Source organism: Prinia subflava, chromosome 4, assembly GCF_021018805.1.
Source record: "Prinia subflava isolate CZ2003 ecotype Zambia chromosome 4, Cam_Psub_1.2, whole genome shotgun sequence".
Classification (NCBI taxonomy): Eukaryota; Metazoa; Chordata; class Aves; order Passeriformes; family Cisticolidae; genus Prinia; species Prinia subflava.
This window is the reverse complement of record NC_086250.1, coordinates 37,653,432-37,670,857: the sequence shown is the minus strand read 5'-3', so window position 1 is coordinate 37,670,857 and position 17,426 is coordinate 37,653,432. Positions and strand designations below refer to the sequence as shown.

At 39.1% G+C, this 17,426-nt stretch overlaps 1 protein-coding gene across 1 annotated transcript in view; it reads left to right on the top strand.

Annotated features, from left to right (window-relative positions):
- The window catches only part of TRHDE (thyrotropin releasing hormone degrading enzyme), a 213,906-nt gene that overhangs the window by 123,873 nt on the left and 72,607 nt on the right, over positions 1 to 17,426 (top strand). Inside the window, exons 8-9 of the mRNA XM_063396448.1 lie at positions 11,129 to 11,194; positions 13,591 to 13,778. Of these exons, the coding sequence (XP_063252518.1) occupies positions 11,129 to 11,194; positions 13,591 to 13,778 (254 nt within the window). The remainder of the gene's footprint in view (positions 1 to 11,128; positions 11,195 to 13,590; positions 13,779 to 17,426) is intronic.

Sequence of the window (17,426 nt, the reverse complement as noted above, 5' to 3'; positions counted from 1 at the left end):
ATTGTTCTTCTGTTCAATAGTTTTATATATTTTTCATTTGCTTTGTAGCCCAGTTCCTAACTGCTACATTCAATTTTCTTAAATGTCATCCAGTGTGTATGAGAGTGCATCACCAACAGTTAATGCAGAGGACATAAACCTCATAGGGAAGAAAGGCATGGTTCTAGGGTGGAGATCTAGGCACAGAGAGAGTGAAGTTAAAATTTACATAGGTGTGAAGTATGCAAAACTCCTATGTGTCTTAGCACTGAGGGATCAGAAGAGTTTATGTATGCAAAGCACAACTTCCACTGGCATCATTGTCAACTGTGTGGCTGCAGGTTAGCCTGTGAAGACACCAAGATGGGCCTCCAGAAGATGTTGATCATTCAGCTAATATTTCTTTAAAGAAATTAATGTGAATGGAGTGCCTGTGCATCTGAGGGCCAATTGGACCAATGTGAGTAAAAGGAAAAAGAGCCATGAAATTTGGATATCTATTTTGAAAGCCAAGAAAATATTCTGTTAAAATATTTAGCATTATAAACCACTTCAGATATTCAGAACAGACATCACTTCAGGTTTAGTCACAGAGTCCAGCTCTGCTAACAAATGAGACCATAGTGCTGTCCTGTTGTGCAAGAAGCCGATCCATAGACAGAGTGAGGGTATTTGGTTTATCTACAGTTCTACAGTTTAACTGTTATCTTTTTGAAAGCAGAACATTGGCAGGACTGAACATAATGCTCTCACAGTTTTATCAGCCACACATCATGTGTGCTGGTGGGTTTTGCCCCATGTACCATTTGTGCTGTGCAAAGGGAGCTTCTTCTAATGGTGCATTAGCAGAATATTCCTGTTTGGTGATATTAACTCTTTTCCATTCCTTCTGCTCTGCTTTGTGTTCCTGGAGGATTTCGATCAGACAGTTTTCTTCCCCAAATGTTGGAGGTTGCCTGGAGAAGGGAGGCATGAGCTCTTTGGTTCCTGCTTCAGGGCCTGAGTCTCCCTCTGAGCTTAAGCAGCTGTGACCTGCAGGGAGAGAGGGTCTCTAGAGCTGCTGGGTTATCTGAAAGTGATCAGTGCTAGGAAAAAAGCATTTTCCTGAAACAAGATCACTTTCCTTCTGACCTTTAGAGCTGTGCTGCAGTGCATGGGGACAGCAGAGGAAAGAACGCACTGATTAAAAAAAAAAAAAAAAAAAAAAGGTAAAGTGTGATATTTTTCAGTGCTTTTTGGTGTTGACTGAAATTTTGGAGAAGAATTCAATCTAAGATGGACTCTTTGAAGATAGGATTTCAGTTGAAATAGTTACACTTTGCCCGCTTTGGAGGTTGCAGCAAGGAAACAAAATGTGGTGAGGGTAGGTGCTGCTGAACCTCAATAGCCAGCACTGTGTCCCCAGTGCTTGGGTTCACAGCAAGGGTATGGATGGTATTGCCTTCATTAGGAGGAAATTGTGTTCTTCAGCTAGGATAAAATGTTACTTTGCTCTACTGCTAAAGCTTTGTACAGAAAGTAAAGCAATTAGTATACACACTTTGTATAAACACAGTTTGTTTTCCTGGAACAGCATTGCCCTTTATGGCAATGTTAGAGTCAGTCATTTAGAGATACTGCATAGCTATTCACTTGGTGTGCCTTCAGTGAGCTTCTTTTTGTTGCATATGAAATTCAGTTATGACTGTTTTCTCCTTCATTTTCATTACAGGACTTATTAAGAGGAAGAGTGATAGGTATGAATTCCCAGATAATGTCAGCGGGCTCAGCAGCTATTTACGAAAATGTTTTCTTTTGGAATAGAATTACAGTTTTCCTGATAGCACCTCAGTGCCAACCTTACCTCTGTTGCTGTTTTGTGTGTGATTTTGCTGCTCTTATGCAATCAGAATTTCCATTAGCTCTTTAGAAGTCAGTTGCGATATTTTCAGAACAAATACTGCAGGATTGAACTCCTAGTTAACACATTATATATATTGGAAATAAATAAATATATCAATCTACTCCAGTCTAGTGGAGGACATTCAGAAAAAAATATCCTGAATCCATGCTGGACAAAACACACTTTTGTGAAAACTTTCTCCTTTTACATCTCTTTCTTCTCTTCCTCCTCCCTTTTTCTCTTCTCCTTCCTCTTACTTTTCCTTTCCCTACATGTATTTAAAGCTGAGTTACTGTAGCTAGGTTGACACACACATCACCAGATGTAAGGGCTAATGATTTTTAAGGTGCCTTCATTTCTCAAAATGAAAAGAAAAAAGTTGCAGCTCTAGGGACTGAATTGTATGAAGGTCTTTTGCACAATGAGAAACATTTGCTCATTGATCCAACCAACAGCTTACAAGTCAGAGTTTCACTGTTTGTGGGAAATAGAAAAAGCAGAAAGCTTGCAGAGCAGTGGATGTAAGGTCCAGAGTCAAACAGATACCAGAGTGAGGACATGGACAATGAGACTGTGTTTTTGTGCTGTTATGTTGTGTGCTGTTAAGGCTAGAGTTATGCCTTAGCAAGTAGAGAAATTAGTTAAGCAAGATAATAGAAAAGTTTAATACTGAGGCTCTGTGCTTTGTTTATAGAAGAGTATAAGAAGTTCCTGAATAGCAAAAAATATGAAACAAGCACCTCTTGTTAGAAATAAGGTATATGTGTAGTTTTAATGATTGTTTTATGCAGATGCCTGTAGGCTTTTAACAATTTGCTGTTGGTTAGAAAACTTTTAAAAGGCCTTGTAACACAGAGAATTTTGGCTGCTGTTGGCAAGACGTGAGCTGTTGCCCACTTTCAATTGTCTCACCCTGTACTGAGGCTGATGTTGCAATAAAAGCTCGAGGAACGTCTCCTGACAGTCCCATGCCGTTATTTAGAAATGTTAACATCCAACAACTGTTGCTGCTTCTCTATCTGTAGTTCACTGTTACTGTACAAGTGTTGCAGGTACTTACGATCTAGACACAGTGACATGCTTGCAGTAAGTTTTCTTGATTTGTTTATGGACACCTTTTCATAATAAGTAGCAAAAGTTTCTTTCCAAGTCTGGTGTTTATTTAGAGAAAATTGTTACAGAAAAATACAGCAGGGATTTTTTTGCCTGGTTAGCAGTTCTTGGACATAGTTCAATTTAATGCAGAGGAATGAGCAGCTAACTTGTCACAATTAGCAGATGACATCTAAGTATCTCTGGAAAACCTTCCACCTTTTTTTTTTTTGTGTGCACTAAGAATATATTTATTGAGCAATGTGTGGTTTTAGGTTAAAGTGTATTATACAACCAGATAAGACAGAATTAAATGAATATACAAATTGAGTCAAATATATGCAGTTCACTTTCAGAGAGTGCTTTATTTCTGTAGGATTTGTCGTTAGCTCAGTAGTTTAGTACCAGTACCAAATAATACATCAAATACATTTTTCTTTAAAGCCAAGCTTTACATACTAGCAGGTTTCTCACTGCACAGCAGATATCATCAGACTCTGCCATGCACTATGCAATCCTTCTAAATGTTCTCTTTAGACTTTGCTTCAAACTACTTTGCCACCACACTGCAACTGCTGCTGCTGTGTTTCAAAATGGAACCTCCCTGCTCTTCATATTAATAGCTAAAAGGTGAAGTTGAATTTACAAGGGAAATAAACCTCTCCATTTAATATTTCTGATATTTTAACAAGGATTCGCAGCAAAGCAAGATATATTTTAAAGTAACTGGAAATATGCCCGAATACAGATTTTTATTTGGTTTTAGGTGCCCCATTTATATTGGGTTCACAGAGTTGCACTACAGAAGATTATTAATTGAAAAATTGAGTTCCTTGCAGTCATTTGAAGTTTTTCTTCTTTTCTTGTGTTGGAATGAAAACAAAGGCCCTTGTTGATTCTAGTTGGTCTATTTCTAATGTACAGTACTGGTTTCTTACCAACAAGCAGCAGGTAGAGTGAAGAATGCAATCCCGTTGACATATTAATGGCTCTTGCCTGCTTTCTTTTACTGGTTTCTCCTGTATCTCAGCCTGCATATAACAGGGCACAGGTCTGGATCATCTAAATGAATGTTATACTTCTAATACCGTGGATGAAATACTCTCAACATTGCCCTAATTTTTCTCCTGCAAAATCAAGCCTGGAACTCCCATTGGCCCAGATAATGCCAGAAGTGTCAGTTCTGCTGATCTGATTATTGTTAGCATCAATGAGAGTATAATGAATTACAAAGGAAAAAGGACAAAGTAAAATGCTATAATTATGTGGCCCATTCAGCATCATTGGCTCCAGAGAAAATTAAGATTTATTTCCATGTGTGGTTCCAGTTTCACTCTTTCTGATTAGTAGTTATAGCTTGCTGTTTAGACATTATGATTTAATTGCCAATATGACATGTTGACTGGATATTTTCCAGTTGCTGCTGGTTTGTCAGCATTATATCACTGTTGTACATGAAAAAAAGTCTAAATGTACCTTTTGGAAATTAAGGGGTAGAATTTCAGCTGGTGTACAGTGATAAGATCCCACGGAGTTCCTTCCCTAGGATTTTATGTGTTGATTGAGATAGTAACCCCAAGAGAAGGCAAAACACAGCTGAAGTGAATTTTTGTATGATGGCTTTGAAGTATGTTGCACACCTTTCAGGCTTTTTTTAACTTCTTTTACTATTTGTGAGTTTGAACTAGAAGCTAGCTAAGAAGCTCCTGGTAGTAGACATTTTAAACACGGTTATACAGAAGTTCATTCAAAGCAGCAGAAGGTGGGAATTATAATTGGATTAGTTAAACCTCATGGTAGCCCTACATGGACTCTTTAAAAACTGGAGGTAAATGTTATTTCTCTTTCTTTGATTTATGATAGTGTTTTTATTATTATTTGAAGTTTCTGAGTTTAGTCTACTTCAGTTCTGAATGCAGTGTCCACACATAATTTCTAATAAAGGTTAACTAATTCACTGTAAAATTTAGCTTATTGATGACAAGTGACACTATCAAATGTTACTTAAGCATTTGGAAAGAACATTTGAACATCGCTTTTAGAGAAATACACTTCAAAATAAAATTTTGTTCTACTTAAATGTGATTATCTGATTATCTTTCTCTTAGCTATAGTCTGAAATCACCACTATCTATCTTTCTGTCCAGTCTCTTTCATAACACTTGGCACGTGCTTGGACAGGACACTGGCTTGGGAAACCACTGTTCTGTTTTCCTCAATGCTGCCTCCAGCTGCTTATTCCCCTCCATTCATGGCCACTCAACACCACTTAGTTTATACCAGTGGAAGAGTTTGGAGTCCTCCTTTGTAAACTTGATGAAGGAAAGAAGGGTGTCCTCAGTGGGGAATGTTAGATTCAGTCCTGTACAGGCCATTTCAGAGGTCTAGCTGCAAAGTAGCATCACAAACAGGGGGATGGGTCCAAGGAACAGCAAAGATTGCGGGACGTGCTTAGTCTGGCTGTACCACTGAAGGATCATCAAACTGTAGCTCAAGGCAGACACAGTGCATCACAGGTGTGATCATTTTAATTTTAATGATAGATAAGGACTATCTACATAGTCAGGCCTGCTATCTGCAGGCATTTATGCACTCCTTATGTGCTTGCTATTTCAATATAATTTTGATGCTGACTTTTTGTTATTGTAAGTTGAAATGCTTTTTTAGTTTGTTAAATTCTTGACTTTGGAGTAACTTCATTTTTAGTAGGAAGAACACATTTTAATGCACTAATAGATTAAAGTATAGGAAGAAAATCAACATTTTTGATCCTCTGTTAGAAGCTGTGATGAAAAGATATTCTATGACTCTAGTGTATTCTGTATGTTGGCAATTTCTTTCTAGACTGCCTGAAAGCAGTTTTGGGCACTTCTAATAAAACAATGTAGAAAGTGAAGCATTTACTTGTCCAGGAAAAACTGTTTCAAATTTTTTTCTTAGACGGCATTGCAGTACTGATGACAACTGGTCTGATAACAGCTGTTCTTTCAGGTTTTAGATAGCTCTGCAGCCTGACTCACTAGTACAAATTAATTCTTGACACAAGTAGAGTTAACCCCCAACTAATTTGCCTTACACAGTGTTGACCATGAAAACCAGAAAGGTCAATTTACCTACTCCTTATTTTGTTGCTTGTCTGACTGCCCAGACAGGAAGGTGGTCACTTCTCTTCCTTACAGCTGTTTCTTCAGGATGAATCTGTTGTACAGCTGATAAATACTGCAAATCTAGTTAGCTATTTTGGCTTTTCTGTTCAGTAGTCTTCCTCTCTTATGGGAATCTTCACAGTTTTATAGCTTGATGGTGGTAGTCCTTTACCATCGATGCTCAGTCCCTTTTGTTTGTCACTCACCTTTGCAAACATATGCACTACCCTCTGACCCTTGCCCAAGCTTTATTATTTGAATGTTAGACAATGTTTAGATAATATGTGATAGCAGATTTGATGTCAGCAGTGTGAAGGAAAGGAGGAAAAAGGGGCATGTTACAGTCAGAGAGTCAGCATCTGTCAGATGGTGTCTGGTGGCTTAAGATTAAGTATATAGATTTCTAGGAAAACAAACACACTGGATTTGATACCTGGAGCCTTAGAGCATGATTTCTACCTGAGCTAAATGTTTTTATTTGTAGCGTTAAATCTCCAGTGATATACAGCAGTCATGTATAAAACCATTGAACAAGAACATATTGTGGGCCAAAGGGAGGAGGATGTGCACTGAGGAGTAGGAATGAAATACAAAAAAGGGAGGTAGAGGCAAGTCTGCTTTTCCTAAGCCTTGAGAAAGGAGAAACATAGCCACAAGAATTGGAGACGAAAATAGTTAGCTACATTTTCCTCCCTCATATAGTGGAATTTTCCAGTTATCTTTTGGAGAAAAACGAAGTTATTCAATCTGTTTCAGATCTCAGCACCATCCATGTAAGTCTGGAGGTGTTCCTTCAGCTGAGCAATCAGCTTCATACATATTAACTGAGAAATGAGTTTAGTCCTAGATTTGATGTTTCGGGTTTCTGTTTATAGATGTAAAATCTCCCCTGAAATTAAGACACATGTTTGGAGACTTATTCTTCCTTTACATTTGCTTAACCTTTTGGTATTTATCAGTCACTACTTTTTTTAGTTGTGAGCATTATCATGTTTGGACAGTGGGGTAGTTAATTTATTTTGAAACCATGAGGCTTAGTTACTAGGTAATATTGCAAGGAAATGAAAGACTTTTCCCTTTTAAATAATCTCCTTTCCTTAAAAAAATCCAATGCAATAAAAGGTCTGAAAGCTTAATCAATATGGCATTACTGAAACCATCTTTCAAAATCTTTTAGCATTTTTCACTGTTCCTACTGCTGTTCAAGCTGTCTGCTCCAGTTTTCAAGAAATAATTTCAAAAACATTGAGCCTTTTAATTCTTTTTTGGGGGGGGATTAAGATTACTGTTTGATATATTATACTGTATTATTATTACACATTATACTGTAGTCTAAATCTGTTGGGATTTTTGGAAGGATCTTATGTTTTGGTTATGCAGTAAATGGGCTTTGTTTTCATAGTATCATAGAGCCAGGATATTTATTTGTTTATTTATTTATTTAATGTTAAGACTTGCTAATGCATGTTTGAAAACTGCATTGTCTGATTAATTTTTTATTGACAGAGATGAATGGATCACATTCCACAATTCTTTTTGGCAAAGAGTGGCTTCATGTTTTAATGTGAAAATATTAGGAACAATATTACAAGGGGATGCATGCTGAAAATGTAAACCCAAATGATTACTTTGGGGTGTGTGTTTTTGATTAACTTCCATGTTGAGTGACAGTCCCCTAGGGTCTGCAAGCTCTTCCTGCTTTCTCTATGACAGTCAAAAACTTTAGAGGCAGCATTACAGTGAGAGAGATTGGAAGAGTTGTAGAAGAGCACTCTTGAGTCTTGAGTTGTTAAAGAGATTTGCATGCCATCTTTTATGCTCACATACACTCACATACAGTTATAGCTGACAGGAAGGTGGCTAATGCATATCTTCATGCTCCAGCATACTCCAGTCAATGGAACAGCTTTTGTCTGTGATAGACTTGCAAGTTTATGATGGGAAGCAGCCTTGCAGCCAGATGGTTTTGGGCATATGTGTTTATGAATAAGTGGCTTTAAGTCACTTTGCCTCCTTTGGAGCTGTGCTGAGCACAGCTTAGATTCAGACAGCTGTGTTTTCAGTGTCCTCCTCCTTTTCTGTTTTGTGGCTTGCATCTCTGTTCTGTTTTCTTTGGTTTTTCTACTGAATGTACAGGCAAAGGGTGGCTAATAATCCTGCCCTGGAGAATTTCAGTGAGTGAGAGCATGTATTTTGCCCCTCTGCAAGCTGCTTAAGACTTATATAGAGTCCCCAGGAGGAAAAATGGATTATATTCCTGCTTGTTCCATCCTTAGAACAGATAAGCAGGGTATGTATAGATCTTTGGCTCCTATTTTACTACTTCGTGATAGGTATTTGATGCTGATATGTCTTATCCTTTTAAAGCTGAATGCCTGTCAGTGGAAGAGGAAGTGAGGCTCATTGTCTGGTCATGAAAGTTCAGGCAGGGTCAGAAACTATCCAGACTGCCTTTGGAGTCAGCAGCTGGCAGGGCAGTATCGCTTTGCAGCGGAGCTGGGAGTGCTTGGGTCTGGCAGAGTTCTCAGTATAAGACCTGTGTAAGCCCTGGGGCAGATACACATTCCATAAAGACCTGTGTAAACATGAGTGACTTGGGGAGAGTGAAGTGGGGAACAGTAATGCACTGTCTTCCAGTGCCAGAAGTTGGAAGCAGCGGATGAAACCAGTGGACAGGCAGGCATTTGGAACAGGTATCACACAACAGATCACTGAAGTGGGAAATGCTTTTTCATAAGTTATTGCAAATGCTGATTTGTATAGGTTCAGAAAGCAACCAGCCAAATTCACAGAAGATAACTTTTAAATGCAAGGATACTAATCTGCTTACAATTTCTTGTGCCGTGAAGTGCTGGATGATGGAAGAGCAGTTGTGGGAGGTACCACTGAATACTTTTATACTGTTTCTGTTACTGGTTATTGCTGAAAACAATATATGAGGCTAGGAATAAGGTTTTTTGATGGGACCTGGTTCAGAAGCCTTTTGCACTTGTGCCTCTGGAAAGCGCACTCAGATTTGAGATTGCAACTACTGCAAGCCTATGTTGATACATGCTGTCATTTAGGACTGCTTTTGGGACATGTGTTTGATAGCACTCCTAGTTTTATGCTGTGTTTATGCTTTTGATGCACCTTTCATGAAATAATGACAAAATTGATGATTAGGTTGGTATGGTACAAGGATCATACCAAGACGTTGTGTATCCTATTGTATATTCTTATTTCATGGTAAAGGTTAGGATTCCTGTTGTTTTTCTTTGTGAGGTAAACTTGTTAGATTGGAGGATAATAAATTTTTAACTGAGTGACAAACCACATTTAAACCTCCCAATCTATGTATTGGGAGGGAAAAAAAAACCAAACAGGGTTTGCCTGGGTAAAGTCCTCAAGTGTTCCACCCATTTTATTTTGCTCTGTAATGATTCTAAAAGCATCTCTCAGAAGGACCAATATATGCAGCATTTTCTAATACTGCTTAAAATGTGGATTGTATATCTGTTGTTATTTATTTACCTTGTCCCACTTTTGTTTATTCCTATTTTAGCTTTCTAATTTGCAATTCAGCATCTTTAGCTTTGGAAGCTATTAAATGTTTCACTGTGCCTTAAATGATTCTGTATTTTTAGACAAAATAGAAGCACAATGTGCTATAGGGGCAGCATGTATAATGTCTTTTTTCTGAGTTAGTTTCATGACATTGTTAAGACTCAGCACTGCATTTACAGAGTCAGTGTTCTCATTTAGCCTTCCTAGTCTGTGATTAAATGGGAGTTGTTGTTTGTTTTACAATAAGTTGGCTGACAAAAGCTAAATTTGTCACAGGTGCTACAATTTGTGTATCGAAAAATTTGCTTTCCAAATACTAATTATTCCCAAAGTATCTTACTTCACACAAAGCACAGATAACACAGTCAGCAAATTTGTCCCAGTTTTATCATTGTGCAGTAAATTAGGGTTTGTCTTCTACCATTGTGTAAAATGAAGATGGTAGAAATTCAATTGTAGGAGAACCAGTTTATGTACAGCCTCTGATCTGGTTTTTTCACTTAATTCTCCCAATAAAATGCTTGAAATGTATGTTATTCAAATAATCACTGCTGAATTTCACTTTTGTAACTGAATGAGCTGTTGTCAAGGGACATAGGATGGTGCGAAACAACAGTGTTCTCTTCAGAAGTCATTTTAAAAAGGAAGTGTTTTGTGCTTGAAAGACCTAGACCCAAGCTGGTAATATGCTTAAACTATTAATTTGGGAAGTTATTTTAGTATGATAGAAGCTTATTGGGAATTATCTTCCTGGTTATTATGGGAGAAGAATGGACCTTCAGTTATTGAAATTGTGGCAGAATAAGTGAAAGCATTCAGTATATAACTTCTTCAGACTCTGAGTCACATGAAGACACACAGGTAGGTCCCTGTGCAGAGGCACAGAGCTGGATTCCTGTCACACTGCTCCCTGTTGTGGAGAGCCTTTGTGATAACCTGCTACAACCCTAGTTGCCAGGATGATGTATTTTGACACTGAAGGGCCAGGATCTCCCTAGATAAGAGTTTGGCGTTCAGATGGACTATTGCTCAGTTAAATCTTCTGTAATGAATCCAACTGTCATCCAAGTGAACAAATTTTTGATACTTGACAAAGCAGAACGACTGGCTAAAATAGCAACTGAAACTCTGTTTCAGCAGCTTCTCCTTTCATTGCCAAGAATTACCTAGGAACCTTATCCAAGATTAGACATGTATTCTAAATATATATATGTATTAACGATACTAAGCCCATATAATGACTTTCACATAAAAGGAAGAGCATTGAATGTTGTGAATGAAATTTTAGCAACATTTTTTTCATTGCAGAGTAGCTTAAGAAACTGTTTATTTATTCCCTTAGGATGAACATATTGTATATTTCCAGATTTCTAACAAATGCAAACATTGATGTGACTTAACTCCTAATAGCAGTGATGCACAGCTCTAGTAGTTTGGCTTGTGTATTGTAATACTGATTTATATTTTTATTTTATTTCTGTAGGACTACTTAACCATTCACAAGTATGGCAATGCAGCCAGAAATGATCTCTGGAACACACTGTCTAAGGTAAAATGCTTTAATCTACTGCACTGAGGAAGAAACAGGAATTTGCCATGGTGTTTTTCCTGGTGAGATCAGGAGTGAATAGTGTCTATTGAGATCTTCAAACCACAAAGCAAATATGAAACCTGATGCAACGAAATTCCATTTGAGTTAATCTAGTGGCAACATTAAAAATATGAGTTCTGCAGCATTTCTGTTCTTTGTTATGTTAGAATATATTTCCCTGCATGTGCTATGTCACTGATGTGCAGTGAAGGACTTCATGGAATCTGTCACAGGCTTCCGTGGCAGCACACTGAGACCCGTAAGCTGGAAAACACATGGAAGAGCCAAGCTTTGGCATTTCCATCACGTGTGTTTGTGATTTTCTATAAAGAGTTTTGTGAAGAAGAAAACTATTGAAGCTTCAAAGTATGGTGTAAACAGAGAACTATTTACTGTAACATTTGGCATGCTGTAGAGACCTATATTACAATATCCAGGCTCGGCTTGAGTTCTAGAGCCTGGTCTAGGGCTCCAAAATGGCTATAACTTTTATAAGTTGCCTGAATTTCTCCCCTGTGGGACTAGTCTGAGCTAGTCTGAGTCCTCCCCAGAAATAAAGACTGAGTGGAAGGCAATGTGGAGTATAGTCAGGGAATTTTGGCACGAGTACCTGTTCAAGCCATACAAAACATGACAATTTAGTTGTAAGTACTGACACCAAAGCTAGGATTCAGCTGGAGGTTAAGACATTTAGACAAGTAGCTACATACATGTAAACTGGGTGTCCAAGATCCTGTTGTTCTTCCTGAGTCTTCAGCTGTCGATTCACAGAGTTCCAACAGTTTTACTTTAATTTATCTTACCTGGCTTCCAGCTGCCACATGAGAAGCACATCTGTTGTAGGTACACTGCTTCTGAAAGAATGTGTTGAATATTTTAGGACATATCATTTGACACTAGTGAATGGGAATGACTGGAGTCCCAGAAATCTAGTCAGTATAGTCAGGAGAGTATAGAGAGTACTTCAGTTGGCTAGCCACTACACGATTATTTTAATATAAGCCCAAACCACTGACTATTGGCTAGAGACTTGAGATAGTTGTTCAAATGTAGGCAACTAGTGTCAGATTAGGTGCAGTAGGATGTTTAAGGCATTCAGGTGTGTCTAACCAATTTAGCATAAGATATATGAGGAAATCTGTGCTCTTCTGGACTGGTAGGTAAAGGTCAAATGACATTAGTCACCTACATGTGGGCAACTGAACCAAGTCCTATGAGTGTACTGAATGCTAATGAGAGTTGGACAAGTAACATACACTCAGGCTTTTAAATCCATGCCTTAATCTGTAGCTGAATGTCCCTGCAAAAATCTTCCTTGCCTTCCTCTGTTAAAGCCTCTGGGACAGTTCTGGGCAATGGGAGGTCGGAGGAATGAATGTTGTCTTGAAAGAACAGCAGAATCCACAGCTTCAGTAGAAAAAAAATGAGACTGTATTCTGGTCCATAACAACTATAGCTATACCGTATGGTCATATCTACTGTTGCAGCTAATAATTCTGTTTGCATCAGTTGTAAATGCATTTGCTGCCAGCCCCTTTGTTCCTAATGCAGTGCAACTGCAGCATCAGTTCTGAAGACATCTTCTGCTTGTATTCACCAGAGGTTGCTCAGTCTGTGATCTTGGACTGTTTGACAGCTAGGAGCATGTCCATCATTGAAGAACAAATGATGTCTCCTTCTCCTCGTATACACTCTCATCTCCCACGATGCTGTAGTACTTCTTTGTGTTTCAGATGAAAATCCACTTGTAAACCAGCACTTTTATTGACATATGGAATCAAATATGAACACATTAATCCTCCATGTGTTGTGACAGGTGCAGTTTATGAAGCAGCAGGGGATATCTTGGTATACATAGCCTCACTGTGGACATAAGGGACAGTATTTTCAAATAAATAGTCATTTTGATTTTCAGAACAGAGAAGCTCTGTATTTTTAGAAATTAAGGCCCTTCAAGTATGCTTTATTGTAGGTGTCTAGATCAACTAACACTGTGTCTTTTTTAGCCTTTGCTGGTTAAGAATAGCTACCCAGTATTTCTGTGGCTTGTTAAAAATCCTGTAAAGCAGGTTATTTCTTCTCTTACGGCAGAAGTATTTGAATGATATGGAGTTCATGACTTTCTGACTGTCACGCTCCTCTCTGTTAATATTACTCAACATTTATTTTTAACATACACAGAGCCTTAAGTTCAGTTATGTATTGTGTGTGTATTGGGGGGGTGTGTGTGTCTGCATACACGTGTGATGGTTATTTTACCCTCCAAAACCATGATCCCTGGGACAAAAAAAAAAAGACAGTTTTATGTGTTGATACTGCTTTAGTGTACTGGAACTTCTCTTTTTTTTTTTAAGGCTTTAAAAAGGGTTGGAAAATCTGTAAATATCCAAGAGGTAATGGATCAGTGGACACTACAGATGGGTTATCCTGTTATCACTATCTTGGGAAATGAAAGTACAGAAGACGTCATAGTCATCTCCCAAGAGCGTTTTGTTTATGATAGTGATACTAAACCCAAGGATCCTGCCCGTGGGGACAACAGGTACTTTTATTTCTCAATTACTATCTTTCAAGATGCTGTAGTTGTTTAAGTAAATGCTTTCTGTGTGTTTTTTTATGAAAATGGCTTTTTTAGAAATCTGAGCTTTGCTTGGGATCAGTAGCATGTGGTGATGTTTTAATTTGAACTGTAGTAAAGTAAATTAAAAGAATTGGAAAAAATTGGAAAAAAAATCCCATTTGCATCCTGGCAGTTCTCTGTGGCAGTGTCTTGCATCACTCATCTGTTTCCTCCCCTTTTCTTTTGATTTAGTCGCACTCCATGAAGTAATTTGGAATGTGAATGGTAGGTCTGATTGTTCTTAAGAAATTCTTTGGAGTGGACCTCTCAATGCTGATACATTGAGTAGGCAGATGTAAATATATATATCAGCTGCAGACCTCGCTTGACTTGGGAAGCAGTCAGGAGCTGGACTGGACCTCTGTACAAGGCAGGGGGTTCCAGCTCTTTCATTTTTGGAGCTGAACTGGTCCTATGGAAACTGTTACACTGGCTGCAATCAGTATCTGTGTCTCTACCCCTTTTCCATTTATTAGATTGTTTTGTTCCTGCTCCAAGCTGGTTCTATACACTTCCATCATCCCAGAGACAAGCTGACATTCCTGGCTGATCCTGGGGAATCCTCATTGTTTTAAGCAGTTTTGGCATCGTATTTTAAGGCCAAGAATAGCTGTTGCTAGCTGATGCTAGAGAATTTCAAGATGGCCTTTGAAGTTGCTGTGTTGACCTGTTCATGCTCGGTGTGAAAAAGGGCACACTATTAACCTGGAATATTCTGTGTTTGTCCACAGAATATTGTTAAATTGTTAAAAAGTAAAATCTAATACAAAATTTTGATTTACCTGTCTGGAGCTTGTAGAATATTCCTGTTGAGGAAGGCCTAAAATTATAGTGACATTTGCTGGAAAGTGTTTCGACGTTCATTATCTTTTTTTAGAACATGAATACTATGGAACTCAAACATGACACAGAGTAAATAGTTGTTTTTCTGGCTGTATTGGAACAACCTAACAGGGTATTAAGCATTTGTCTAAATTCTGGGCTTAAATTAGTTCCTTTGTGAAAAAGAGATTAAACAACTGAATGTGGACTGTTGGAAGTGTTCATGACTCACAGCTCCCTGCAGCAGGAGAGAGAGTCTCCCTTCCTATCTTGAAAATTTCTTTTGTGCAAGTATATATATGTGTAATGTAATGTGAGTGGATTTTACTACTCCGAAGAACAGCAATTACTAGTTTTTTGATGGACTAAAACAGGTATGTTAAGCCTTCTAAAAAAACCTTTAAAAATAGATTTTCTAAGAAGTCAGTAGTGATTGAAGTAATTGCTGCTGTAATTTGAGTAAAGACTACTGGGTGTGTAAATGGTAGCAGGGTGATATGTTGGGTAGACCCTGGCTGGATGCCAGGTGCCACCAAAGCTGCTCTATCACCACCCACCTTAGCCAAGCTGGGGAGAGAAATTATAAAGAAAGAGTCATGAGTTGAGATAAGGACAGGCAGAGATGACTCACCAGGTTCCATCATGGGAAAAACAGACTCAACTTGGAGGGGGTGAGGGGGAAAGTTATTACTAATCAAATCAGAGAAAGGTACTGCATAAGTAAATGAAAATCTTAAAACACTTTCCCTGAACCTCTCCCTCTTTCCAGGCTTAACTTCACTCCTGATTTTCTCTATCTTGTTCTCCCCAGCAGTGCATGGGGACAAAAATAGAGCCAGTGGTCAGTTCATCACACGTCTCTGCAGCTCCTTCCTCCCCAGGTGGAGGGCTCTTGCTGCAGCATGGGGTCCCTCCCACAGAAGGCAGTCCTCCACAAACTGCTCTATCATGAGTCTTTCCTACTGGCTGCAGTTCTTCACAGCCTGCTCCAGCATGGTCCCCCCTCAGGGTGCAGTCCTTCAGGAACACACTGCTCCACAGTGGGTGCTCCACGGGTCACCTGTTCTGTCACCAAACCTGCTCCCTGCGGGCTCCTCTCTCCGTGGGGCCACAGCTCCTGCCAGGGCCCTGCTCCAGCACAGGTTTCCCACAGGTCCCACCCCCCTTCAGGCCTCCACTGCTGCAGTGTGGGGCCCTCCAGAGGCTGCAGTTGGATCTCTGCTCCTCCATGGACCTCCAGGGCTGGAGGGTCACATCCTGCCTCACGCTGGGCTGCACCCCGGGCTGCAGGGGAATCTCTGCTCCAGTGCCTGGAACACCTCCTGCCCCTCCCTCTGCACTGCCCTTGCTGCCTGCAGGGCTGTTTCTCTTGCATATTCTCCTTTCTCCAGCTGCTCTTTCCCAGCAGATTTTTCCCCGTGTTACCTCAGAAGTGCTACCACAGTGACTGATGGGGCTTGGCCTTGGCCAGCAGTGGGTCTCTCCTGGGGCTGGCATTGGCTTTGCTGAACATGGGGGAAGCTTCTGTCAGCTTCTCACAGAAGCCACCCGTGGAACACACCAAAACCTTGTCATGCAAACCCAATACATGTGAAAATTAGACTTAGTGTTATTTCATACGTAACATTAATTTGTAATTCAAACTGTATATTATCATATGTGGAATGGCCAGAGCAACACCACTATGGCAAATTCTCAAATTCTTAGGAGATTTTGTCCACAGATTTTATTAGAATTCTTGTTTCTAAACATTGAAAGTAAGATGTAGTGCTAGAGAGAGCACAGTGAAAGATATTCATGTGAGCCCTGTCACAAATTTAGTATCCCAACAGCCAGTACAATACATGCATCTCCTTTGGCAGGTCCATTCCCTCTTTGGATTGTTTTATTTTCTATGCTTCCATTTCCTTTTAAGCACAATAAGGAAAGAAACCTCTTGCTCAAGGAAAGCTTTACAGATGAGTTGTTTACTCCAGCCAGTTAGCAGATGGAACTAATTTGCTGCTTCCCAGTTGAAGTTATTTGAAAGGTATCTTACATAAGTATAAATATCAAAGAACAAGAACCATATACATTTAGCAAAAGGTGAAACTTAACTATGCCATTCACCTTTCAAAAATCGTCCATCAACTTACATTAAAGTCCTATGGCTTAGTTATAAATTGGTGTCTGTGTGTTATAACACTGACCATGCACTTCATTTGTGCACTGCCCACAGGCATATGTGGCTGGGTATGCACAATGGCCATGTGTCAGTAATGTCCTTTCATACCATCAAATTAAGTAAAGAACAAGGTTGGCATACTGAAAATAAATTTAATCTTTTAGTCAGTAGTGACCTAGATATTTTTCACTTGTTTAGCTTTTTGATTTATTTTTTTCCCACTGCTGAAGTGACTGTTGCTTCAGTTATTGTGATAGCAGTAGACAGGGAAAATCACATTAGTATGTGGTCATTTGATAATTTGAGATGCATTACTCTGCCTTGGTTTTTAATATTGAAAGAGCTGAACTTTGTATGACATGACACAATTTTTCTACAGGTTCACCACGGGGGGTGGTAGCAGTGTTGTGCAGTGTAGTGTTCTGGCTTGTTCTGTGGGTGGCTTTGGTCAGAAGTTGGCAAGGCTTTGCTGATGTCTGCTGATGTGATATATATATATATATATATATATCTCATCAGTATGCAGGCTTTGGGGGTGTTACAGATCAGTGGCCTAATTCTCAGTCTAATAAAGTTGGTGCTTA